Source organism: Mastomys coucha, unplaced genomic scaffold (assembly GCF_008632895.1).
Source record: "Mastomys coucha isolate ucsf_1 unplaced genomic scaffold, UCSF_Mcou_1 pScaffold14, whole genome shotgun sequence".
Taxonomy (NCBI): domain Eukaryota; kingdom Metazoa; phylum Chordata; class Mammalia; order Rodentia; family Muridae; genus Mastomys; species Mastomys coucha.
In genome coordinates, this window is record NW_022196896.1 from 128,710,749 (window position 1) to 128,736,974 (window position 26,226).

The following is a 26,226-nucleotide window of genomic DNA, read 5'->3' on the forward strand; positions in this document are numbered from 1 at the left end:
GGGGGGGGTTGTGTGTGTGTGTGTGTGTGTGTGTGTGTGTGTGTACAGAGATCACTCTGATTATCGAGTGACCAAGTGGATGGATGAGAACACTGATGGTAATTCTCAAGGCACAGGCTTGTTCTCTTTAAAGAGTGGAACATTTTATGAGGGAGACAGAATATCAAGGAAAAAGTGAAGTTGACTTCTTAAAGCTGTAGGTAGTAACTGTAGAGAAGTGGATGTGTAACTGGTGACATAGTCAACACTAGACAGATTCTAAAGTCTATCAGTAGAATCCTCCTTCCCAAAATGCAATGCAAGGATTATGGCTGTACTGGTTGGTATATGCTTAGCCCAGGGAGTGGCACTATTAGAAGGTGTGGCCTTGTTGAGTAGGTGTGTCACTGTGGGTGTGGACTTTAAGACCCTCATCCTAGCTGCCTAGAAGTCAGCCTTCTGCTAGCAGCCTTCAGAACAAGATGTAGAACTCTCAGCTCTTCCTGCACCATGCCTGCCTGGATGCTGCCATGCTCCCACCTTGATGATAATGGACTGAACCTCTGAACTGTAAGCCAGCCCCAATGAAATGTTGTCTTTATAAAAGTTGCCTTGGTCACGGTGTCTGTTCACAGCAGTAAAACTCTAAGACAATGGCTGAGATAGAAGCTACTGAAAGTAACACTTTCATAGGTACAAACTTCAGTGGCATTGAAGGTCAAAATGATGACTGGGAGTCATGGGCTGGAGAGCAGGGGTTGCCAGGCTTCTCTCTTCTCCCAGTGCTTTCATCCTGTCTTTGCACCAAAGTACACGGCACAGTAATCCACAGAGCAGACCATCCATACCTTAACAGCCCATTGGCTTCTTCTAATTCACTTGCCTTTCACTTTCTCATGGTGGTTATTAGTGTGACAGAAGCCCGAGTTCCTCCCTTTGTTCTAGCTTGAACCTTTGAAGTCACATGCTTGAGAGGGGAGAAATGACGGAATGGGATGTCTCTGTCTCAACCAAACACTAGTGACTGGCTGGATGGGAGCTGTGCTCACTACCCTCACATGTAACGCACGGGAAGGAAGGCGTCCTGTGTAGATGGCTTTCCCTGACATTAAAAGCTTGCTGTGGCACTGGAAAGTGCCTCTCAGACATTGGGATCCCAGGTGTCATGTTGCTGTCTTCAAAGAGTCAAGTGAAGAGAAGGGATTTCTGAGCCTGCTGGGTATCAATCAGTTTGGTGTGGACTACTTTTCCCTCCTTTCTATTTTGGGATCTGAGTAACTTCTGAGAAAGGAATACCGTATGCATAATAATTTCAAAACATTCTCTATAAATGTTTCCAAACAGGAGAGCTTTTTAGAAATGCCCAGTTACGTCTTGCTGTGCACACCAGCCACTGTACAGAATTCCTTCTCTGGTTTAGTTATACATGACCAAAGCTGTTAAATCTTGCTTCTATGTGGGAAATTCAACAAAATCCTGACTCAAGCTGTGCTTCCTACTGTCTCTGTGTCTTCCTAGCTCATGCTTTTAACATCATCTCTTCTCAAGTTTAAATGCCAGTGTAGACAAAGGGTGGTCGCTCTTGAACCACACTGCAGTCCTCTGAAAGCATCTCTGTGGCCAGAGTGTCACCTCTCTGGATCACAGAGAAGCAGAGGAAAGCCCTTGAGAGCAGAGCAGTTGTATAACTACAAAAGCACTGAGAATTTTTCTGAATAGATGGAAATTAAACTGTTAATAAAAGTAAGCCTCTAGTGAGTGAACTTTGTTTGAGGAATGGGCTTGAACTCCTGAAGGTCATGTGTGGAAACTAGGCAAGCCCCAGTGTGGTCTACTTTATCCTTGCATTTTATGCATAATGATCTCTTTCAGTTTCTGTCTATTTAGGGTCTACTAGAGACTTTGGGGTGTCTGTCACTCATAAATACCAAATGCATACATAGATAAAGAACAAAGTAAATGTGTAAGACTGTAATAGGAGCCATGCCTAATGGTAATGCTGTAGACTGTTGGGCCTGAATTCTACTTCCAGCTCCATTGTTTATGCGTGGTTAACTGTTAGCTGGGTTACAGCTTTCTAACCATAGCTGTAGGCTGCGTGTGTAGTTAACCAGGAGATTCTCCTCAAGCACGAAGCATTTCCCTTTTGCCCACGCCCTCTTCGGGGTCCTCTGCAGACTCATGTTATCTGTTGTGTAAGACTGATTTTTCCTTGAACAGGTGAGCCACTTACAGGCAGGTCCCTGTGCTTCCCTGGTATGAAGGAATGAAAGCCATTCTTCTGTGTGTTCCACCCTACTCTGTCATGTCCCTCTGCTAAAAACCTAGGACTCCCTATGGGTGAGAATTCTGCCCTCAACTACCATATAGTTCACATCAATTATCTTTAAGCTTTTATTAAATTTGTTCTTTGACAGTAGTATACGTCTACATAATACCTTCTGGTTATTGTCACCCCACTCTCTCTGAATGACACTCCAGTCTTCTCTTAACCCTTCCTCCCTCTTCTCCTATATATCCTGTCCCCTTTTCATGTCTTCTTGCTTCATTCTGTGAGTTCTTTCAGAATTCTTTTCTTTTTCTTAATCACTGACTTAGTTTAGACTGCCAGAAAACAAAGAGCTGCCGATGTGGGTGGCTTACAAACCTGAGAAATTTGTTTCTTACATTTAGAAGATGAGGTCCTAAAATCAAGGTGCCCAGCACATCTGTTCCCTGGGAGGGCCCACTTCCCTTTTTGCAGGCAGCCATCTTGTCAGGTCCAGAGCAGAGAGAGGACAAAGCTAGTTCCCTGTTGCTGTAAGGGCACTAAGCCCGGTCATGAAGGTTCCACACTCATGGCCCAATCTTGTCTCAAAGTCCTAGTACTGTCATGATGGGGGCTAGGAAATAGCACGTGCACATAGGGCAGAGGCACACCAGTCCGCTGCAGTCAGAACACACGCATATACACATAGTTAGGAGGCACACCAGTCCGCTGCAGTCAGAACACACATAGGGTGGAGGCACACCAGTCCGCTGCAGTCAGAACACACATAGGGTGGAGGCACACCAGTCTGCTGCAGTCAGAACACATAGTTAGGAGGCACACCAGTCTGCTGCAGTCAGAACACATAGTTAGGAGGCACACCAGTCCGCTGCAGTCAGAACACACATAGGGTGGAGGCACACCAGTCTGCTGCAGTCAGAACACACGCATATACACATAGGGCGGAGGCACACCAGTCCGCTGCAGTCAGAACACACTTAACTAACTAAACCATTGGGTTACCACCGACACGCCTCAGCACTGCTGACATTTACTGTACTCAATACTTGCTCCTCGCTCTTTAGCAAGTGTGATTCTTTTGTGTTTGGGGATTTTCTTTGTCACAGTTCCTTAGAATTAGGAAGTCTTTCATTTTCATGAAAAACAAAAGCATTATTCATCTTCCTGAGTTCTTAGTAGTTCTTTGTGGGTGGAATTCTTTGTTGTTATTTTGGAAGATGAGTTGTAGAAAGATTAAAAAAAATGAATATTGGAATAAAAATAAGAATCAGTATACTCTTTTACTATCAGAAGAAAGAATAAAGCTATTTTGTGCATGTAATTTAATTTTATATTAAACAGTGTACATTTACTTCTTTAAAATGTTAATGCTGCTTAGTATTTATTTTTTACATCCTTTCATAAATATGGCCCAGAATTTAAGGAAAACCTTTACACACTCTTCCAGGTGCCTGGTGTGCTGTTAGACAATAGTTTCATGGTACTTTGGTGAGACTAGCTTTTGTTGCGGAGGCTGCGGAGGCTGACGTGATGGATCACAGAAGCACCCAGGAAATCAAGCCAATGGCTTATCTGCATTAGAGTTGTATCAATAGTCAGTCACAGCGCATCTGCACTGCATTAAGTTTACGTTAGCCATAAAAAGATCATTGGTTTTGAGATTATAGCTGAAAAGGCTAGAACTCACCCATTCTTTCCTTCTCAAAGACACATTTGCTCCCAAGAGCCTGTTCCCAGAGGCACCTTGTTTCAGATAAGCCTAGCAGTGACGTGGACAGAACTGCTACCCCAAGTGACCACATTGCCTGCTCAGTAATCAGACCGCACACAAGGGTAGTGTGTAATTCCATAATAACTGCTCGTTTCTACACAGCTCGGATTTAAATGACCCTCTCTCCCATTAGTGATTTTATTATTAAAATTCTCAAAGGCGGCCTCCGTGTTCCCTGTGGCCGTTACTGGAATTTCTGTTTGCCTGTAGGCCTCTGGTCACTGCTGACCTGCTTCTGAGGCTGTCTTCATCTGTGTGGCTTCTGCTGACCTGTTGTCAATAGCACGGCCTGCGCATGCTTGGCCTGCGCATGACCCCTCCGGAAGCAGTCCTGCGCAGGCGCAGACTGCCCCGTTCTGCCCTTGCCTTCGCGCAGATAGTGCTCAGGTCTCCTTGCTCTCAGTGTGTATTGCATTTGCACCTAGATTCATTAGCATATCTTATGCAGTAGATTCTGCTTTTTAGAAATGCAGAATAGTACATTTTATTTTGACTGATGCCCTTTCCTTGGATTCTGCTGTCTGAAAACAGTGTTGCCACAGTCTGTTCTAATCGTTCCTTCTATGTGAGTAGGGTGACACTCTCACTATGGTCATTCTCTCCCACACTTCTGTTGAGGTCATCAGCAGAGAAGTGCCTCTGTCCTCTTCATGCTCTGCTGTAGGCAGGACTGCCTCATCCATTGTTTGCTCCCGTCCTTTCTAACCCCCTCGTCCTTCTCTCCAGATTCGCCATTTACATTAAAAGGAACATGTCTTGAATAACTCCTCTTTTGCGTGATATTTAATGGAGCTTCGTCCACCAGCTCACAATGAGGACCGTGAACTCAGGCCTGTCTGTGCTCCTGCCCTGACCAGCTCATGTCTGGCCAACAAGCAAAGGGAGTTTTTGAAGGAATGCTCTCTCTCTCTCTCTCTCTCTCTCTCTCTCTCTCTCTCTCTCGGTTTCTATTCCCTAAAAACTTGAAATCATTTTATGAAATTATTGAAAATTGTTAGCTTTCCTGATTTTTTGATACCAGTTATACACACACAGTAGTAAATGTTTATTGTTGATTCGGGTTGGTTTCAATATCCCTTGTTGTGATATGTCTTTATCTGATGACAAAAATTCTCCAAAGTTCCCTCGAAGGGGTTTACTTCTAAATAACAAGTTTCAATGTGACAAGTGTATTTATTGATTTTATTTTTCTTCTCTTAAAATCGTGAGTTAAGTGGTGCTCCAAGTAGTATGTCCAGAAGTTACACTTAAATAGCCTGGTGGATTATAGTGCAAAGCAAGCCTTAAGAGAGGGCCAGTTTGGGTTTGTACCCCATAACAAAACCAGGTAAATGGTGCCATTTACAGGTGCCTGAGGCACTTGCTGCTGGTGAGGCTGGAAAGGAAGGGCCAGGCCTCCGAGGGCTGGGATTTCTCTGACTCCACCACGCCTTTCCTGCTGAGCTGAGCTTCTTACTGCTATCAATAACTGGATGTTCTCTAGTTATTACAGGATGACTTGTCACCCCAAAACAGCGGCTCACCACAGTGACTTTTCATTGCTAATTGTTCTGCCAATTTGGGTCAACAATTTAGTTAATTCTAGTTGAATATTTTTTACTGTTCTCTCTGGTCATTACATGGCTTTAACTGGCCTGGAGACGATAGTAAAGGCTTATTCAACGAACTGCGGTATTTATGCTGGCTGAAGGTTAGGGATCTCTCTCTCTCTCTCTCTCTCTCTCTCTCTCTCTCTCTCTCTCTCTCACACACACACACACACACACACACACACACACACACACACACACACACCCCTTAGGCTTCATTCATTGCAGAGTATCTGTGTGTTCTCTGAGGACAAAACTGAAAGCCACAGGTCCCTTAGAGTCTACTCAGAGACCTTGAAATCCTGCTCTTGTCACATTCTTTACAAATTACTCTGGCCATGGTTCCCTGCTGGACCTGCCTTTAGGTCTCCCAATCAGCACTGCCTTCAGACATGTAACTGTGGGCTTGGATTTATGCAGCCCTGTTACTTTCTCTTACAGAACCAAACTCTTGAAAGAACGAACTAGGTTATGTTTGTGTGCAGTGTGCAACAGAGGACCTGGCACATAAAGGGTGACACTATTTTTTGAGCTATCTACACATGCATGTGTACATTGTTTAGTGTACTTTTAGAGATTAAATTCCATGATTATAAGGTAGACCATGGGACTCGGTGTGCTTTGAGCCTACAAACTGACAGAGATTCCCAGTGTTTCCACAGAGCCAGAAGTGGGCCCCCTTTCATCTCTCACTCTAAGCACCTCACATGGCACTGTGCCGTCGTCTGTTCAGGATGTCTCGTGTAGTGTACTTATAGTGTCAGACTTGTAGACATATATGTTAAAATAAGGTCACAAGGACAAAAGTTTGCTTGCAAATAAATATACCTTCAGTGTTTGCTTAGACTATCCTTGCCTTTAACTAATAATGGAACCCCAGCTGTTAGTCCCAAAGTGATTTGCATTCCCACATAGGGAGTTACTCCAGACCCTGGATGGTCACTGTGATGGCTGTATACTCGGCCCGTAGTCCTGCACTTCCATGCAGTGCTGCCACGAGTCCAGCATATTTTACCTTGTGCTTTGGGTGTCACGAGTTCTGCTACTTCTTGGGAATCCTTTAGGCAATATAAAATCACTCTGTCCACCTTAAACCTTCCCACCACATTATATAGCCGTGACCTGCAAGTTGGCAAAAGTAAATTCCATTGAAGGGCCATCAAATACAAGAAATTGCTTAGATTTGATTTTGTCATGGAATGTTTTCCCTTCTCCATCGATTGTGATTGATAGTTTTGTTGGGTCTAGGAGTCTGTGCTGCTGTCTGTGGTCTCCCAAAGTCTATAGAACAGGTGCCCAAGCCCTTCTTTCTAGCTTTCAGAATCTCAACCAAAATGTCACGTGATTCTAATGGGTCTACCTTACATGTTACTTAGACTTTTTCCTTCACAGCTTTTAATAGTATTGTTTTTGTTCCATACATTTAGTGTTTTGATTATTATGTATTGTGTGGAATCTCTTTTCTGTTCTTGTTTATTTGGTATTCTGTATAATTCTTGTACTTTAATAGGCATCTACTTCTTTAGGGTAGGGAAAATTTTATGTATGATTTTGTCTAAACTATTTTCTGAGCCTTTGACCTGAGTTTCTTTTTATTCCTGCATCCCTATGATCCATAGATTTGGTCTTTTTATGCTGTCCTAGATTTCCTGGATGTTTTATGCATAGGATCTCTCGTCCATGGCCCGTTTTCTGTTGCAGAGATTTTACCTCGGAGGTTTTTACTTGATTTTGTACATTTCTCATTTCCAGTTTCGTTTCAGTTTTGGTTTCTGTAGGGATTCCATCTCCACTCTCGTGTCTGGAGCTGTTTCTGTGGTCTCTTGTGATTTATTCATACCTTCGCTAATGACCTTCAGCATATTCACAGTTGCTGTTGTGAAGTCCTTGTCTAGTGCATCAGCTGTGGGCATTTCTCAGGACTCTCTGCAGTAGAGTTAGTGGGTCCTGGTGTAGTCATTCTGTCTTGGCTTTATGTCTGTGCTTCTGCCCTGGAGTCTGGGCATCTGTCGTTGCAATGCCTGAAGTGTCTCTTGCTGTTGTTCTCTGGTCTTGTCTGTGTTGGATGGGTGTTCCATTGTTGGGTTGCTCATGCACTCTGGATCTTAGGCCAGAGAAGTAAAGTGGTAACTATGCTCAGAGAAGTTAACAAGAATAGTGCTTTTATTTCTAAGCCCAGAGAAATAATGTATAAACGGGTAAGCTTAAACAACTTGTTAAAGAAAGCACTGTATGAAAAGTCCATTCTCCAGAGTTCTATTCCATAAGTCCTAACAGTAAAACATTGCTTTGGGGCAGGGGATAAAATATACTAATGTAGCATAGTGTGCATGAAGTTGAGTGTTGACAGACATGCATGACAAGGTACAAAGATCTAAATAAATGACTGCCCTTACCAGAAAGGCTGCTGCTCAGTTAGGAACAGCTCTCACTGTTTTTTCAGTGTTGTTCTAGGTAGCATTTCGTTTGTTTGTTTGTTTGTTTATTATACATCCTCACCCTAGTTTCCCCTCCTTCCTCTCCTCTAAATCCCTCCTCACCCATCCACTCCTCTTTCATTTCTCTGTAGAAAATGGCAGGCTGGATATCAACCAGCCACAGCATGGCATGTCACAATAAGACTATGTGCATCTTCTCCTCTCAAGGTTGGACAAGGCAGCCAATAGGAGAAAAGGGTCCCAAAGGCAGGCCACAGAGTCAGAGACGGCTCTGCTCCCACTGTTAGGAGTCCCACATGTGCAGAGGGCCTTGATTAGTCCCATGCAGGCTCCCTGGTTGGTGACCCAGTCTCTGAGCACATGTTAGTAGATCTCATGGGGTTTCTTGTGGGGTCCTTAACCCCATCCTCCCCTCTTTCAGAGTATTCTCCAAGTTCTACCTAATGTTTGTCTGTGACTCTCTGCATCTGTTTTACGGGCAGTATTTTATTTTATTTTATTTTTGTTTAAACATATTTATTACAACAGATAAACTAGCTTTGTTTCTCCTTCCCCTCCCACAGCTGTGTTCACTGGGCCACTTCCTTGTATTTGAGCAGTCAATGTACTTCAGCACACTTGCCCAGCAGTACTTTTAAGTCCATTCTTACAGAGTAAAAATGGATTTCAATAATTTATACAAACGTGGCTTATGCTCGATCACTGCAACTTCCAGAGCTACTGTACATAGGAATGAGAAAGTTATAGAAAAGTGCCACAGCACTAGTGCCCTAAGAAAAGGAAAGGGGGCACCTTAAAGAAAAAAATGGATAAAATCAGGCCAAAGGACTTCAGAGGGAATGGGACATACAGGAAATGAAAACATGTCTTTGTAAAACAAATGGAGCGGCACTGCTCTTGATCAGGTGCGAGTGCTGATCAGTTGTCTCATGATATTTGTACACTGCTCATAGGCTCAAAATCGTATCCTCCGACACAGATTACTTGGTGCTTGAATTGGATTTTTGAAAATGCAAGATTTCTGAATGATAAATTAACCCAAATTTTTTCTTTTCTTAAAAAAAAAAATCTAATTTTGCATATAGGTTTCTATGTAAAAGACTAGGTATTTAGACACCTCAGCATTGATTAGTTTCAGATGTCTAAGCTCTGTTACACATGGCTTCCCCTGGCTTCACTTTACAAAACATATTTTCAACGTGAAGGAACATCTATAAGAAATCTACATTTCAAGGGTTTTACAAATCAATCTTGAGTCTTTCCCCTGAATTGACTCTCACAGACCCCATCCCCTTGTTATTTCATCTGCATGGGCAGCATTTTAAACCTTGTTATGTATTACTGAATGATTAACACTGTGTGTGACATTTGTTATTGTTACCTAGGAATATAAGTTCTGTTTCTCCCCTACCCTCAGAATAGGTGTGAATGAAGTTTTTAAGCCACTTTTCCAGGTGTCCCTTAGGTGACTGCAGTGACCTGGGGAGATGGTCCTCACAGTGTACTCACTGTGGTCTCTGATGGTGCTTAAGACACTTGAATTGCATCAGCATTGAAATATCACATCTCTGTGAACTAAAGGGAGTTAAACATTTTCCAGTCATTGGTGCCTTTTAACATGACCCCTACATCTAGCCTAGACTATTAACCATGGGGTTTAACCATGAATCAGTATTTGTCTAAAGTTTACGCCAGAGATGACCTCCAGAGAGTCAGTATTTCCTGTCACAGTGCAGTCCACAGATGGTGGAAAACAGGTCACACTGACAATGTTTTCTCTGACTAATCAGAGAAAGACCCATTTCATAAAGCTTTGGGCCACCCAGGTTAACTGCAGTAGTTAAATACAAGATGAGTCCGTTGGTGCTTTTGGGTCATTGTGGATTTAATTTTTCAGAGTCAATTTTCAGCTCTGCTTAACTCCTGTGGTTTTCTAAGGAATAGAAAACAATGTATGGAGTTTGCGATGGTACTTGGCCAGCTAGAAGTTCTCCTGTTGTCCACCATAGGTTCACATGACTATGTTAGGAAAGGACTTGAGTATTTTCCAACAGCTGTTAGGCAGTACTTCATGCAAGATATCTCCAAATATCCATGTTTCTCAGAGTATGAAACCCCATGCAAACCTCCCACTGCTGCTGGGAAGAGGACTACCTGCTATAGAGTAAATGCAGAAGGCAGTAGAGCTCACACCATGCCAGCATATACATACATTGTACTTGCATTTCTACTCCCACCAAATGTTCTGTCGTGCCCCTGATTGCTAGCCTAGATCAACGTCCATTAGAGCCTACATCCATGCTCTCTCATGCGGTCCCCTGAACTATGGGAGCCCACAGAATGCTCTCTCATCCAGTTCCTGAACTACACTCTACCTTCCCTAGTTCTTAAACTGTCAGTCGTGCCTGCTATGTGTGTCACTCTGTTCAAGACTTTTATGCTCAAGGTTTGCTGACACTATAAAATGACCTAGATAGTAACTCTCTATACTTCTCAAAAGTTACATTGGTGCTACATGAATGTATGATTGAAACTCGTGAAACATTGCAGCCGACTCTGGGGAAGGGATTGATACCAAGGTGACTTTCACTCACACATGGGAAAGCTGTTTAGATTTTTATGACAATTTTGGGAAATTGTGAGAAGGTTTCCAATCTTAATCTTTCAAATCCCTTTCCTTGAATTTTCTGCAATATTGATTTATGTCACTGTCTAGTTGTGATAGCACTAGAATAATGCAACAATGTACAGAACCCTAGGCTTTACAGGTAATATGATGTTCCTTTGCCTAAGGAGGAGAAATGGGTTCACTCGCACACCTCCCCTTAACATGGTGACTGTCCCATGTGTCACATCTGTTTATTTGGGAGAGGGGCATGGAGTGTCTATAGAGGACAGAGGACAGCTTTCTCTGACTCTACTCTGAACATCTCAGGGATCAGACTAGGCAAGTATTGTAACCACTTAGCCATCTTCTTGACAGCCCATGTCTAACATTCACATGGACCCGCTGAAATCCTGGCAAGGTAGGGCCCTTATATTTGGTTTTACTATTCATATTTATTCTAGAAAACAAAAGTGAAAGAACGGTGTTCCTTTCCCTGTATTTCAGTGTTGCCCCCTCTACCCCTTGGCATTGTTTTCCGATATTGTTTGGCTTTCAGACTTTTAGCATTTCTGGTAAAGTAGATGTGCTGTCATTGAATTCTTTCAATTTTTCTTATCTAACAATGTCCTTAACTCTATTTGGATTTGCTGAGTTCACAAATGTACCTGCTAATATGTTGATAGAAAGAATATGAAGGATGTGAGTCAATTTAAGAAATTTCCAACATATTAATTTATAAAATATTTCCAACAAATTAAAGATGTCTCCTGTCTGCCATCATTTGTTTTGAGAAATCTACAATCGTTTGAAACATTTTGATTTGATGTCATTATCCCTGTTGACTTTTAAGATTTTTAAATAGTTTCCATAGGTTTTGGTGCTTAAAGATGTGTTTAGGTACTTGTTTGATATTTATCTGGAGTTCACAAAGTTATGTGTGTGTGTGTATGTGTTTCCTTGTAGTGATTTGCTGCCTCTGAATTTATACTCTTTCTGTTCTCCAAAGATCCCTGAGTTTTGGGAAGAAGGGGTGTAATAAATATATCCCATTTACAGCTGAGCATCTACAATCTGTTTTTGGTTATTTTATAAATTATAGATATGTTGTTATTTTAAGAGATAATTTACAAATAATTACAGTTTTAGACAGGGAGGACACTAGAGAGATTAGACTGAGGGATTTCTATCTTTCCTTTTCTCTTCTCTATCTTTCTTTCTTAAGTAAAGGGAAGGGCTTGAAAAGGAAAAAAGGCGGATATAGTAATATAATAAATTAGACAAAAGGATAAATTATTAAATTTATTTTCAAACAAAACATTTTATAGCCATAATCTTACATTGGAAGAAATCTTTATATTTTGATGCAGAACTGAAGTTATATTTTCTTACAGTGGTACAGAATTTATATATTGATACAGGTTTAAGATTTTCATTGGTATAAATTTTTGTATAGTGGTACAAAATTTAAAATTAATTTTGTTACTCTTAGACATTATGCTTATGCAACTTATTTAAAAATACAAAACCTAGACCCAGTCCTTTTAATAGCTGCTAGTTCAAACTGTTTAAAATAATTAAGTAATGCAAGTTAATAGTTGATAGTCAAACTCATGGTCATGTTAGATTCTAATGTAGTTAATTGCAGTAAAAATTTTTCAAGGTTATTCAAATAGTAAATAGCTAAAAATAATCAATAACATTTCAGTTGTGGTATATATAGATAGATGGTCTTCAAAAGCATCACTGATCCTCATAATATGGCATTTAAATTCATTTCATTATAGAAGACAGATCTGCTCCTGACAGTACCCCCATTCCACTTCAAAGGAGATGAGCATTAATACCTCCATGTGGAATTGCTTCAATTGTAGCAACCTAGAAACTGGACAATGCTCTAATATCATTTACAGACAGAATGCTGTCCAAAAAGGATGCAGGATAGTCAACCTCTAAGCTCTGATAAGACAGGGTAAACTAGTCCTTCTTAATTCCTGCTTCATTTAAGGTCTGTCAGATGTTCTGGAAGAACCAGAAGGCTGAAGATAGATGCTCCAACTTTATAAGGAATACTGGGGACTGTCGAGGTAGTCGGCCTTCTCTGCCAATTATTTAAATTTTGGAAGCTATGTCCCTGCATACTCAAATGTATATTCCTTCTTAAATCTCTGCTGGGGTTGAAGACTAAATAGATGTAGTCTCACAATTAAACTTAAGTTGTTTAACATTGTAGATTTTCTATATTTGAAAGGATGGTTTTCAGATGGTAATACAAGTTAAAATCAAACATGATTGAGGTATATAGTATTATAAACTTATTAAGTTAGGATAAATGATAAAATACTTTATCTTAGACTGAACATTATAGTTGTATATTATACCTTACAATTTGCATAATTGCTATAATTTTGTTCTAATTATGTCTAGAGAAAAGAGCCTTTTTAATTAGACAAAAAAGGGACAAATATAGTGGGTTGCCCTAATGCTAATTTGAGTCCCCCATGAATGGTTGCCCCAGAGACAAGAGAATCAGCACATAAATTGTGATTGGTAAATAAAGATGCCAACAGCCAATAGCTGGGCAAAAGAGACATAGGTAGGGTTTAGTTTTCATGGCCTTGGAGAGATGAGAACAAGGAAAGGGGAAGAAGATGCAGGAGAAGAGGAAGGAGAAGCTACCATCAGCCATGAAAATATGGCCCTGAGGGCTGCCCAATAGGAGTTAAGAGCTGCACGGGTAGAACATAGAAAATAGTAATAACTCGGTGTTGTAGGTAGGAAAGTAGATTCTAACAGCGTGGAGGGGAGGCAGCTGCCCAGCTACTGTGCTGCTTAAGGCATACTAACATTATAAAGGCTATGTGTGTCTTTTATCCAGGAACTCAATAACCAAAGGCAGGGTAGAAACCCTAGGCCAGAATTTAAATCATTTTCTACTATAGGAATGTGATAAAAAATAGCCCATTTAAGGCTGAGCATGCTACAATCTGTTTTTATCTGCCCGTGGGCAGTTGTGGGTCTGTGGAGTGCCGTCTACTAGAAGATTTCCTGATGAGGGCTGAGAGGAGTATTAATCTGTGGGTAAGATAAGTAACTAGGACTTGGCTCTCCTGTGGCCTCTCCAGCCCCAGACTCTGGGCCTGACGTAGGTGCCAGGTATGGGTTCCATCTTACAGGTCGTCACAGACATTCTTGACTATGTACATATACTTCAACAAACAAAATTTCTGCTTCATCATTGTGCTTATCTACTTATGTGTATTATTTTGAGATTCCCATCTCTCTACTTTCATGTTTTGGTTGTTCTTTTGGGAGTCCCTGAAACCCTGTCCACATTTTTCTGTTTTCTGTCTGTGTTCTTTAGTCTGCAGGTTTCTTGCCTGACCCTTGAGTGTGTTGAGTGTTGGCGTGAGTCCACTCCGTATCTGACAAGGGTTTGTTCTTTCAGATATTGTATGTTTTAAGTTGTAGTATTTCTACATTTCTGCCAAGAGTTGCCTTCCCACGCAAGTGTGTTTTCTTCATGGTTGCCACGAACCTTATTGCTTCATAGTTGTCCAAGATTGGCATTTGTTGACTACATTACCCCTTAACCCTTTAGAATCTAGAATAGTCACTTGAAGCTGGGTAGGGTGCTGTCGGATAAACCTAATAAGGCCTTCCCGGCAGGCTATGTTTACGTGCCACCAAATGAACTACAAGCCCATGCATACTTAAAAGTTTTGGCCTATTAAGCAATTTGAATTGTAGTCTAGTTATTGTGTGTAGACTCAAGAGTCCCTAGCAAAGCATGCTGCAAAGCAAAATCATTACCACAAATACCGTTAGATCCAGACTAAAATTCTGCTTTGATTGCTGTTAGGCAACAAGGTCTATTAACCTTAGACCTTGTAGTAATTTAATATTAGTTTTCTTTCTAAGTGAGTGTTGGAGTGACCCACAAAACAGTAAGTTAGGGCTTCAGCTGAGGCATGCATCCTTACACGTGGATCAGGCGAGCCTCTCCTATTTTCTCTTACGTTCCCCACACCAGCCTGTAAGTATCACATTGTCAGGTGCCCACTCTGTGCCTGCTTTCGGGGGGGAGCTGCTTTTGCTTTTTAGGGAGAGCAACTAAAGGGAGTGGGAACACCTGGGTTGCCTTTCTGAGTTTTTATCACACTCCAGAATCATATACATGAAGCCTGAAAAATCTTGTTTGTTGAACTAGCTTACCTGGAGGTCTTAGTGTAATCAGTAGGCAAATGCCTTATGATCTCACTGCTGTGAGAGAACAAAGCTCCAAAATATGGGTTCTGAAGACTATCTAGATTCAGAACTTAATTTGCTATGTAGTTTTCCTCTCCAAAGCAATGTAACATTAGACGTAGATCTTCTGAATTAAATACAGCCACGGCCTCTTGAAAATCTCCAACAAATCATCTCTGTGGTTTCTAACAATGGATTCAGATTTGCCTTACTGTTAGGGAGGCACTGAAACCATTCTCCTCCTCATCCCCAGAAAGGTAAAGGAACAAAGAGGCGGGTCGTGCACTCTAATGCACAGATGACATGTGGCCTGCTTGGAACCTGGTCAGGAGACAGGCACCAGCCCCAGTCTGGATCCCACTCACTGTGCAGTGTTCTCATACAGCAGTGCAGCACTGCAGAAAGACCTGCAGTGTCACCTCCAGAAACAAGTGAGCCAGGTCTGCCCAGATGAGAGATTTCACATGTTTATTCTTTCAGTACTTCAAGAAAATGTCACAGCCTGTGGAAATGTGTGAACATCACTGATTATCTCTGCAAGCATGCTTCCGGGTGCTGCCCCTTTCCTCTGTGACCATCACGTACTCTCACATCAACTCGTTTTGGGAAATGATTTATATATATTGTTCCAGGGCCTCTATGACAGTAGTAGTTTCAAAAGTAATACTACTAACCTATAAACAAGAAGGAAAAAACAACAGAAGCTTATGGAAAGAGCTGCTGCTGTATTTATGGTATGCTGCTAGTTTATAAACATTGTCCCTCCTAATCCTGCCAAGTAATATTTGGCAGATAAGTAAACATAGCTTAGTATGCCAAGGCCACACCACAGGTAGCAGAACTGGGATGTATTATCATTGCCAACTCTACCATGGGTAAGGCCTGGAGTTCCCAAGAGGACATGGATAGCAGTTTCCTACAGATGAAGGAATCATAATAAGCCAGCCATTCCCTGTCACTTCCTTTGGCAGGAACTCCCCCAGTGGGAGTGTGTGGTGAGCTGCCACATTTAAAAGCTGGGCAGTGAGTCAGATGCAGTTTTTAACTTGGGCTTCCTCCATCTTTCTCCATTGTGAGACTTGATCCAATGAATAAAACTAGTCCCAGCAAATCAGCAAAGCAAAGTGCTTCGAGTTTCTTTGTGAATGGCTGTAGGGACAGCCAGCCAAGTTCCCTGCTAAAAAGGGAAAATATTATTTCTCTGATCATAATTGTGTTCAGTAATTGCAAGGTTAATTGAATACCGTTAGGAAACAGCATCCCCTGTGAGATGTTTATGTGTCTGTTGCTAAAGATACAAATGAGACTTACCTGACATGATAGTACATGCCTGGAACTACAGCCCTTGGGATGCTGAGACAGGAGGATCAAATGAGTTCAAAGCCAGTCAGGGCTCAGTGAGACCTCTTTTCACAAAGCAACTTTAAGTATGACTAAAAATTTCCAAAAAGTAATTCTTACATGTGTGTTCCAAAACAAGTAGGTAGAAACCAGCTATTTACTCAGGAGAAAATAATTTAAAGTATAAAACCAGGATGGCTGTCTTCAGGCTGGAACATTTATATAAGATATTCCCCACTCGTGATGAACATTTATATAAGATATTCCCCACTCGTGGTGGACATTTATATAAGATATTCCCCACTCGTGATGAACATTTATATAAGATTCCCCACTTGTGATGAACATTTATATAAGATATCCCCCCCTCGTGATGAACATTTATATAAAATATTCTCCACTCGTGATGAACATTTATATAAGATATTCCCCACTCGTGATGAACATTTATATAAGATATCCCCCCCTCGTGATGAACATTTATATAAAATATTCTCCACTCGTAATGAACATTTATAGAAGACATTCCCCACTTGTGATGAACATTTATAGAAGACATTCCCCACTCGTGATGAACATTTATATAAGATATTCCCCCCTCGTGATGAACATTTATAGAAGATATTCCCCACTCGTGATGAACATTTATATAAGATATTCCCCCCTCGTGATGAACATTTATATAAGATATTCTCCACTCGTGATGAACATTTATAGAAGACATTCCCCACTCGTGATGAACATTTATATAAGATTCCCCACTCGTGATGAACATTTATATAAGACATTCCCCACTCGTGATGAACATTTATATAAGATATTCCCCCTCGTGATGAACATTTATATAAGATATTCCCCCCTCGTGATGAACATTTATAGAAGACATTCCCCACTCGTGATGAACATTTATATAAGATATTCCCCACTCGTGATGAACATTTATATAAGATATCCCCCCCCTCGTGATGAACATTTATATAAAATATTCTCCACTCATGATGAACATTTATAGAAGACATTCCCCACTCATGATGAACATTTATATAAGATATTCCCCACTCATGATGTGTTCTTTGAGCATCTACCATGTACTTTGCAGGAGCCTCACCTCTGTGATGGTCACATTTCCCTCCTGCATTAGCCTTCCTCCCCGTCACACCCAGCCTGCACATACTCTCCTGTTGGCATCCTCTGCCCTGCACCCAGTGCATGGAAGCTTCCTGTGTGCCCTTCTTAGCTCTCTTCTGGTCACTCAAGCATCCAAATGCAAGTCTACCACTGTATGTACTGCGTATCGTTACAAGCACGCACACACGAGCTCAGTGAAAGCACTTCAGTAGCATAAGCCTCTCATAAAGCAGATCCAGTGACAGGACAGTGTAAGTAACCCAGGCGCCTTGTTCCCTGCTGTTCTAAGGGAGTTATTCTGGCGCCTCTGCTCACACCTTCAGGCTAGGGGGAGAGGGGGAGCTTAGACACTGCACACAGTTCCTAAGCTGCCATTTAGTTCACTGCCCAACACAGCTGCACCTCACTGCAGAGGACACTGGAAGCTTCATGCTTTATACCACATGGCAAAACATTCTGCTAAATTCTGGGTTCTCTTACGAATGTGGAAGAAAGGTACGTTAGGAGGAACCCCTCTCTGTCCCACACCCTCCCCTCAGGTCCTTGAGTAAATGCAGTTATCAGAGAGGCCTTCCTACAAGCTTGTCTGCAAGGAGTCCATCCCCCCCACCTACCCCACCCCCATGAGTCTGCCCCTTTACACAGGCTTTTTACATCCACACACTGTTAGATTCCAGCCTGGGTCCCCCACTCGCAAAGAATCAGGAGGGAGATCGCTACAAATTGCATGAGGTTTTTATTGCCAGTGTACTGGGGTCGTCCTGCATTCAGAGCAAAGGTGACTACCAGGAACAAAAGCACACATACTTTTTATACCCTTCAGTACATAGGTTTACAGCATGAGTTGGTTATCTCTCATTGGTGGAGCCCATTGTCTTTTGTTCTCATTAACCTTTATGCCCTAGGTGAGGGGGAGATACCGATTGCACATAGGAGGGGTGGGAGAAGATCCACCCTCCAGGGGATGTCTCCTGGACCCGGGCATTTCTTGGGGATGGGTGTTTGCTCTGTAAACCTTTCTGAAGCTCTGTCTTTAGGCTAAATAGACATTCCTTGTTCCTTGGTATTTTTATGAGGTGTCCCTATTTGCTCAATTCTTACAACAGCATGTCATACAGTCATGCACCTACCCACAGCTTGCTGTATAGATGGATCTGGTTGAGGCATCTCCTCACTTGTCCTAGGTAAGGGACTTAACTCTGTTAGCCATATGACTCAGCCTGCAGGGAGTAGGGTCTAACAGGGAGACAGCCAAGTCACCATAGAGCTTCACCACCCAGCCTTTCCCTGCCTTAGGGAGGCTCTAGAGATGGCCTCTTACTGTAGTCACATGCCTCTACTTACATTTAATAAGCTAAAGTATACAAAATGAAAATTCCATTTCTCAGTCCCACTGACCATACTGCAGGTGCTCAGCAGCAACTGTGACTGAGTCACAGAAGATGACAGTCCTTTATCCCACAGCTCTGGGGCAGGGCTGCCCTAGGGAAGCTAGTCAACTGAGAGGCAGTGTCAAATGCTCTTAGCCTCTCTACCAGAGAATCTGAGTTTTTCCTATTTAAATGGAAATCTCTCCGGTGCCTAGAAAACTAGCCTGTGGCCTACTCCATATGCAAATGTTCTCCTGGGTGATTTGTACCTGTGACAGAATTGATGGGGAGTCTGGTAAATCACAAGCATTCTTAACCTCATTATAAATACACTGCAGATGTGGAATTGCAAAGTGTGGAAGTCATAAATGTGAATGCCGCTTTCACCGTGTTTTAATGGGTGTTTTCTGCATCTTGTTATAACCCAGGGACCTGGCTGCGCGGAACTGCCTGGTTGGTGAAAATAACATTCTGAAAATCAGTGACTTTGGAATGTCTCGGCAAGAAGACGGTGGAGTGTATTCATCTTCTGGCTTAAAGCAGATTCCCATTAAATGGACAGCACCGGAAGCTCTTAATTACGGTATGAATAGACTCAGGATTTCCTTTTGATAGTAAAGTGGCCTGGATCAGCAGGCAGTACTCACCTGTGTGCCTGGGGTAGGGCAGCATCCAGGCTGGAACTACTTGAGGGGCAACCGAATAAGTATTCAGAGTCTTACCTTGCTCTTGATACAAACACAAGTGTTCATATGTGCGAGATTGCTAGGCAGAAGTCATCACTGAACATGACTAGACGCCTGAGAGGTCTGTGCAGCATGAAGTCACCTGCACGACCACGGCCGTCATCAGGTGCTGCGGGCTCTGGCATATGAATGTCTTGTAACTGGTCCAGTGATCTCATCTGAGGCTAAATACTGTCAGTCCAGTGTCCAGTCTCACTCTGTAGGATCCTGGGCTCAGCCTCGTCTCTGGAACTTATATAAATCTTGAGCCAAGAGAGGGAGGGGTGAGTATTGTTTCTTGATAAGAGCAGGAATTTCTTTTAACACTGAAAAAAAAATTTTTAAATATCTCTATTGTAAGAAACTCAGAAGATAACACGTGGGAGTCAGCGTGTGTAAGCACGGTGGTTAGCCGTGTGGTCAGCACTGGACTCATACAAGTGTGTTTTCTGCACCAGCAGCCCATCATTCGAGTATAAACTGTTTAGCTTGTTGAGGAGCCACCGAACTCCTCTCTAAGTAAAGAACTGAGTGCAACTGGCTCGTGAGGCTGAGTCAGATGCCCTCTGCTAGCAGGAGGGGCTTTTGTGAGCTTTGATTGTAAATTAGGGTCCCATCGAATCCCATCATCTCCCACAGGATTCTTCTTGGAAATGGGTGCTACTCCTTATGGGCTATATTCCTAACGGAGGCAATCACTGGATGAAAGATAGGACAAAAGCATTCATATTGCTGTTCCTGCAGCCAGGCCTCCCGGCCTTCCCAGACACCATCACCTCTTAGGGACCAGTCAGTCACACACAGAAGCCTACAGGGACAGCTCACATTCAGTCCCCAGCAGTTAAATGACAGGATGCTCTGGCAGTACAGCTTGTATCTCGTCTACCCTCAGTCCACTTTTCAACAAAATACAGGGTTTATAAAGAAAAGGTAGTCTATTGACCTTCCACTAAGAAGTAAAGTCATCTGTCTATTACTGGAAGAGTTTTCCAGCAGGGAGTGAGACAAGAGGTGTGCCCCTAGGGAGGGGCACACCAATAGGTCACCCTGAAAACATACACACAGGGAACATGGATGGACTGAACCAGTTACATTTAGAAATATGTATGTATATACATGCTTGCACTGACAATTGATGACAAAAGAGAGTCAGAAGGGGAATATGGAAGGGTTTAGGTGGAGTAAAGAGAGAAATGGTAATTTAACAAGTTAACCATTGGCCACCTGCTTGTTCGGAGATGGTAGTGGAGCCCACAACAGAGCCAGGCAGACATTCCTCTCACTGAAATGGTGTGCCCTAACCAGTGAGACGCTGGAATGAGAGGGATTCAGAATGTTCTACTTCCATGTTGTTGGCTACCTGGCCTGGGCAAGATGTCTTCTCCTCTATGCTTATGTAAATTTAGAGCCTTCTCTCCAGCCCAATGTGTCCCATGAGGGTCAGATGATGGAAAGAGCAGCACAGTGCCCTCAGCTTACTCTGTAGTGTCCACATTAGCCAGGTTCAAAGGTCAGGCAGGTGGCATAGCCCAAGTGCCATCTGCTTACAAGGTGCCTTTCTTGATCTCTGCTGGACAACACTTTACCAGATAAAATGTAAGTCTATATAACTTAAGGTCTTTACAAGATTAGCCTTTAACCGTTAGCCACCAAGTGAGTTTCATGAAAAGACTTGACGTCTAGAGAAGAAAAGTAATTTTCCTAAGCCAACGGCACTGGAAATGTCCATAATTATCTCCCAGCTAAGCCAGAAGCCAATTCCCGCAGCTGCAGCTGATGATGAGTGAGCACTGCAGGCTGGGATGGCTCGGAGCATAGGCAGACTCTCTTCCACTCTGTTTTAGAGGAAGGTGAGAGTTTTCTAAGAGTGGCATTGACAGATCTTGGGGTGGCAGATGGATAGGAAATGCTATGGTTCAAGAGACCTTCAAGCCTTGCGTGGTGACGTATGCCTGTCCATACGTATGTAGCACTGGAGAGATAGAGGCAGGAGGGCCTGCAGATTAAGGCCAGCCTAGGCCACATGAGACCTTGCTTCAAAAACAAAGAAAAAGCCGTCAACAGTACTGCGGGTGGAATTTACTTGTGACAGTATGCATGTGCCATGTGTTAGACTGGGAGGGACATTTCTGCTGCTTCTCCCTGATTTCATATCCATCTCCACAAGGCTTCCTGGGTAGGAGTTTATCCCTGTGCTTCTGCTGAAGGCGACCAAAAGATGTTCCTAAGAGTTCAGCTCATGTAGCTCAATAAAACAGGTGCACCAAGATATTTTGACAAAACAAGACACCATGTAATTTGAAGAAGCTGTTTTTATCAGCCAGCTAGGCTAATTTCCAGTCTATTCAGACCACATGGAGAAATGTATTTTCTGCAAATGAAACTATCAGTGAGAAAATGAGACCTTTAAACATATAAGAATATCTGCAAACAGTGATGAGTAAAAAAAATTGAAGTTAAGAAACTTTCCTTAATGTTTTAAGTTTGTTTGTAATTTTACTGGAAAGAAAATGATGCAGGCAGAAGACCAAACTGTAGGAATCTGACTTATTTAATCTCCTAGGCACTGATATGTGCAAGTGTGTACACACACACACACACACACACACACACACACACACACATCATCTCATCCACAGATTACAGGGGACGTAAGCTGAATTCTTGTTCTTGGGGAAGGGGAGAATCATTTATAGCTCATAATTGAACTAGCCTCCTGAAGACTCCATCTAATTGTTAACATTACTAGGCCTGGAATTAACACAGGTACAGAGACCGGGATGTGGTTGTGGCAGTCCTGTGGAGGCTGACACTCGAGCCACTGTCCTGTCATCCCATTCACTCACCTGGTTATGATTATTTCTCCCTTTCAGGGAGATACAGTTCTGAAAGTGATGTGTGGAGCTTTGGCATCCTCCTCTGGGAGACCTTCAGCCTGGGAGTCTGCCCATACCCTGGAATGACAAACCAGCAGGCCCGAGAGCAAGTGGAGAGAGGTGAGCCCAGGCCTCGGTGCTTCATGTCAGTGTCCACCAGTACAGTGGTGCCCATGGCACGCCCCTGCACCGGCTTTGGGAGAGAAGAGTCACGGTGCTGTTTAGGACACAATAAAGAGGAAAGACATTAGAGAAATCTATTTTGGAATGCTGTGGATGCTATTGCTCCTACATTTGCAAACATTTGCAAGAACAGAAGCAAACATTTGCAAGCCTGTCTGGCCTGGAGCCCTTAGGTAGCACACAGCTAAGCGTCGCTGTGAACATGGCAACACAACTGTAAATGTATTTGAAGCATTCGTGGTTCTATTTATTTGGTATTCTGGGTGTTTGTTTTTGTAATTTGTTTCCTAACTTAATTGCACAGTTCTTGAATGTGAAGTGTGAACGTAGCAGTCCTGCTGCAAGTGAAGGTCAGGTACATGTGCTGGGCTCTCAGCACAGAAGGAGAACACTCCCGTAATCTACCCCACTGAGGAGAAAGAAGGAAGGCCGCCTTAGAGTGGTGTAATACTCTAGATCACATAAATCCCTTAATTCTCCAAGTGAAAATGCTTCTAGTTTCCAGAAGGAATTCTGAGAAGCTGTAATCTGAAGAAACGCCAGGGTGCTCCAGGCAGAGGCAGGGTGACAAGGTGGCAGTGGCACTCCACACATGCTTCTGTGGGACACAGCTTCCAACAAGAGGAGTGTTGTTCAGATGACTGTCTCTGTGGCCAGCCGGCCCTGGGGAGCCTGAGTGTGGGGGTGGCCTGCCTGCCTGCCTTCCTTGGACCCACACCTAGCACAAGCCCCCAACACTGCTAGACCGTAGCCTGTTCTCTCAGCTCACTACTGAATGTGTGTGTAAACCCCATCCACATCTGCCCAGTCTGTCTGATACTTCTGTTCTAAGCTACTTCTTAGAACAACTAAAATAGGCATTGGTATATGCTAGAGCGTACTTCTGACTTGCTCTGTAATTGTGCATTCTGCACCACCCACGCATGCGTGCTCAGGAGCATACTTATGACACTGACACGGGTCTTTGCTTTCTACCCCACTTACTGCATAAGGTACTACCATTTACACATGGCATGATGCCCCGTGTGGGCATTTAGATCATACTCCCTTTCTGACCTCTCAACTCTTCCCTTGAATCTTCAGGATACCGGATGTCAGCCCCACAGAACTGTCCAGAGGAGATTTTTACAATCATGATGAAGTGTTGGGACTACAAGCCTGAAAACCGCCCTAAGTTCAGTGACCTTCACAAAGAGCTCACCGCCATCAAGAAGAAGGTCACATAGTGCCAGCCAGGGCTGGCACCACTGTAGGACTCTGTCCTCAGCCACCCCAACTTTATGCCACCTTCCTGCAACCATCTTTGACGGCTATGTTTTTTACTAACTGGGTTTTTAAAGTATGTTCCACTTTAAACTATGTTAAAGGCAAATCTATTCAAGAAATAAATAGTCCTACCCAGGGCCATATTAGCTAACCACAGCAGCCATGCCATTTGATACCACTGTAAAGACAAAAGCACAGGCCTGTCGGGAAAGGTCTGTCTTCAGTCTCGAGGACCACTGGTGTTCCGCCAAGGCTTTCCACTCCAGGCACAGCCCGTGTGTGGGTGGCTGTCTTCTGCTGCAGGCCCTCCTCGGTTGGTGCTATAAACTGCCACGGTAGTGCATGCTTGCAGGACGCATGCCCACCACAGTCGGCTTCCACTCTGCCAAGGCTAGATTGTAGCTATAAATATAATCACATATTGGGAATCACTTGGACCTCCTAGGGTTTCTCTTTCTTTCCTGTCAGAGCAAGCCTGGTGAGCGCATCACACAAGCCTGGTGAGCACATCACACAAGCCTGGTGAGCGCATCACACAAGCCTGGTGAGCGCATCACACAAGCCTGGTGAGCGCATCACACTCCTGTGTCATTTTATCTCTACTTCCCCCATCCAGGCTACAGAAAATGGTGCATGGAAAATTCCCAGAGAGCTCAGGGTTCAGAGGCACCTGCTTCTGTAGGACATTGCAGAAGACAGGGATGACAGGAAGCAAGTGTGACCAGGACGGCAGGCTGGGAAAAGAGCAGCTAGCCAGTGCTCACCAGGGACAAGAAAGCAAGAGCCTGCCTTCCTCCCACACTTACAGAACACCCTTTACCTGGGTCTCAACTCCCTAACAAGGTTTAAGACAGTTTCAGGAGTTTGTAGAGCCCAGTGAAACTGCCTTAAGGCTACGAAAGTCCACAACAGCATGGTTTTCATTGTGGATCTTCATCCTAGAGTACAATCCCAGAGTGGAATTCCCTTTACTTAGACCAGTTTCTGGGTCTTCAGAATCCATGGTTCACATTTACAAGCGTGTCCACATATATCTACTGACGTGCAAGGCTGCTGTGAACGAAATAGATGGGCCAGACGTCAAGTCAGTGTTAATGAAGAAAATCTCTAGGGACAGCCACACCTCCATCACCTCTTTCCCACTAAAGCCACTACGTGGAAATCTTACTGATGACACACAGGTGTGCAAGCACTTCATTAAAGGTGTCTTCTGTGTATCTCATGTGTGTCAGGTAAAACCAGGGTGTGGCCGAGCTGAATCTTAGCTGTGTCAGGGACCTTCCCCATGGTCTGTGCACAGTTGTCTCAGGATCAGTGTGTCTGGGAGATGGTCTCCTCCCTGCCTGGCCGTTTAGAGTGTAGGTCAGGCTTTGCAGGAGGCAGCTGAAGAGAAGAAGGACTCGTATCCATCATTCCGCCCTCCTTGCTAATATTATAACTTTATACACATTTAGTGATTCTTACATGCAGACTGAAGTAAAGGCGCAGTGAGCCTGCCACACCGTTCACTGCAGCGCACACACACACACACACACACACACACACACACACACACGCTTCCTCCTCTGCAGAGCTTTCCCATGGGTCAGAGTCTGTAAATGAGCAGAGCTGCCTTTTGATGGCACACACCATGGCAACCCAAGTGCAAACTCAGGCCTTCGTGTTAAAGTGCCCCGCTCTCCAGGCCTCTGCCTGCCCTCGGGAGCCAACTGAATCTGCCTATAATACACTATGTCCGTGAAAAAGAGGAAAAAGCAGCCTCTCTCTGCTTAGCAGCCCACGCCCAGCAAGGGACAGGCTGGCTCAGCTCTGCCGCTGCGAACAAGACGTGAAGCTTAATCCCTGTGCTCTGGTGTACAGAAAACATGGCGCTGATAGGCACTCATCCAGGCTGTTAGAATTTGCAATTCACATCTTAACTCTTTGCTTAAATTAAAAAGGCTTTTCAAAACATCATGACATCTGCAACATTTAAATTCTATTTTATTCTTTGTCCCAGAGCAGGCAGAGGTATAGTTTAAGATTAACTCATCGGGAGCCTTTCAGGATCATGTCAGTCATCCAGAATATTAAATTTAACATAGGCACATGCATTAAGGAAAGCTTATGCAAAACATTCTTACTGTTAATTTTGTTATGCTTGCAGCATAATTTATTCATCCCTTCTGTCACTGATAATTATTGGAATTATGTACTTTAGGAGGCTAATCCATACCCCAAAAGTGCACATATAAATACAGTTTTGATTTGCAAGTTGATATAGGAAAAAGAGGCTGCAGAAATGCACAAAACTCTACAACATCCTTGCTTAAAAAAAAATAAGCATTGTAAACAGTGGCACCCCTAACCCTGGTGTGGATACACTTGAGCCTAGCCACAGATATTTATTTTACTATCCAAGAGCGAGGTAGGCCTGCTCCTAGCTGTGCTCATCAGCA

At 43.2% G+C, this 26,226-nt stretch overlaps 1 protein-coding gene across 6 annotated transcripts in view; it reads left to right on the plus strand.

Annotated features, from left to right (window-relative positions):
- Positions 1–24,905, plus strand: part of Fer (FER tyrosine kinase) — a 324,911-nt gene extending 300,006 nt beyond the window's left edge. For all 6 annotated transcript variants that reach the window (XM_031368583.1, XM_031368582.1, XM_031368586.1 and 3 more), the window contains 3 exons: positions 19,167–19,321; positions 22,337–22,459; positions 23,606–24,905. In XM_031368583.1, the coding sequence (XP_031224443.1) occupies positions 19,167–19,321; positions 22,337–22,459; positions 23,606–23,748 (421 nt within the window). In that variant the 3' untranslated portion in view covers positions 23,749–24,905. The remainder of the gene's footprint in view (positions 1–19,166; positions 19,322–22,336; positions 22,460–23,605) is intronic.
- Positions 24,906–26,226: the final 1,321 nt, after the last annotated feature.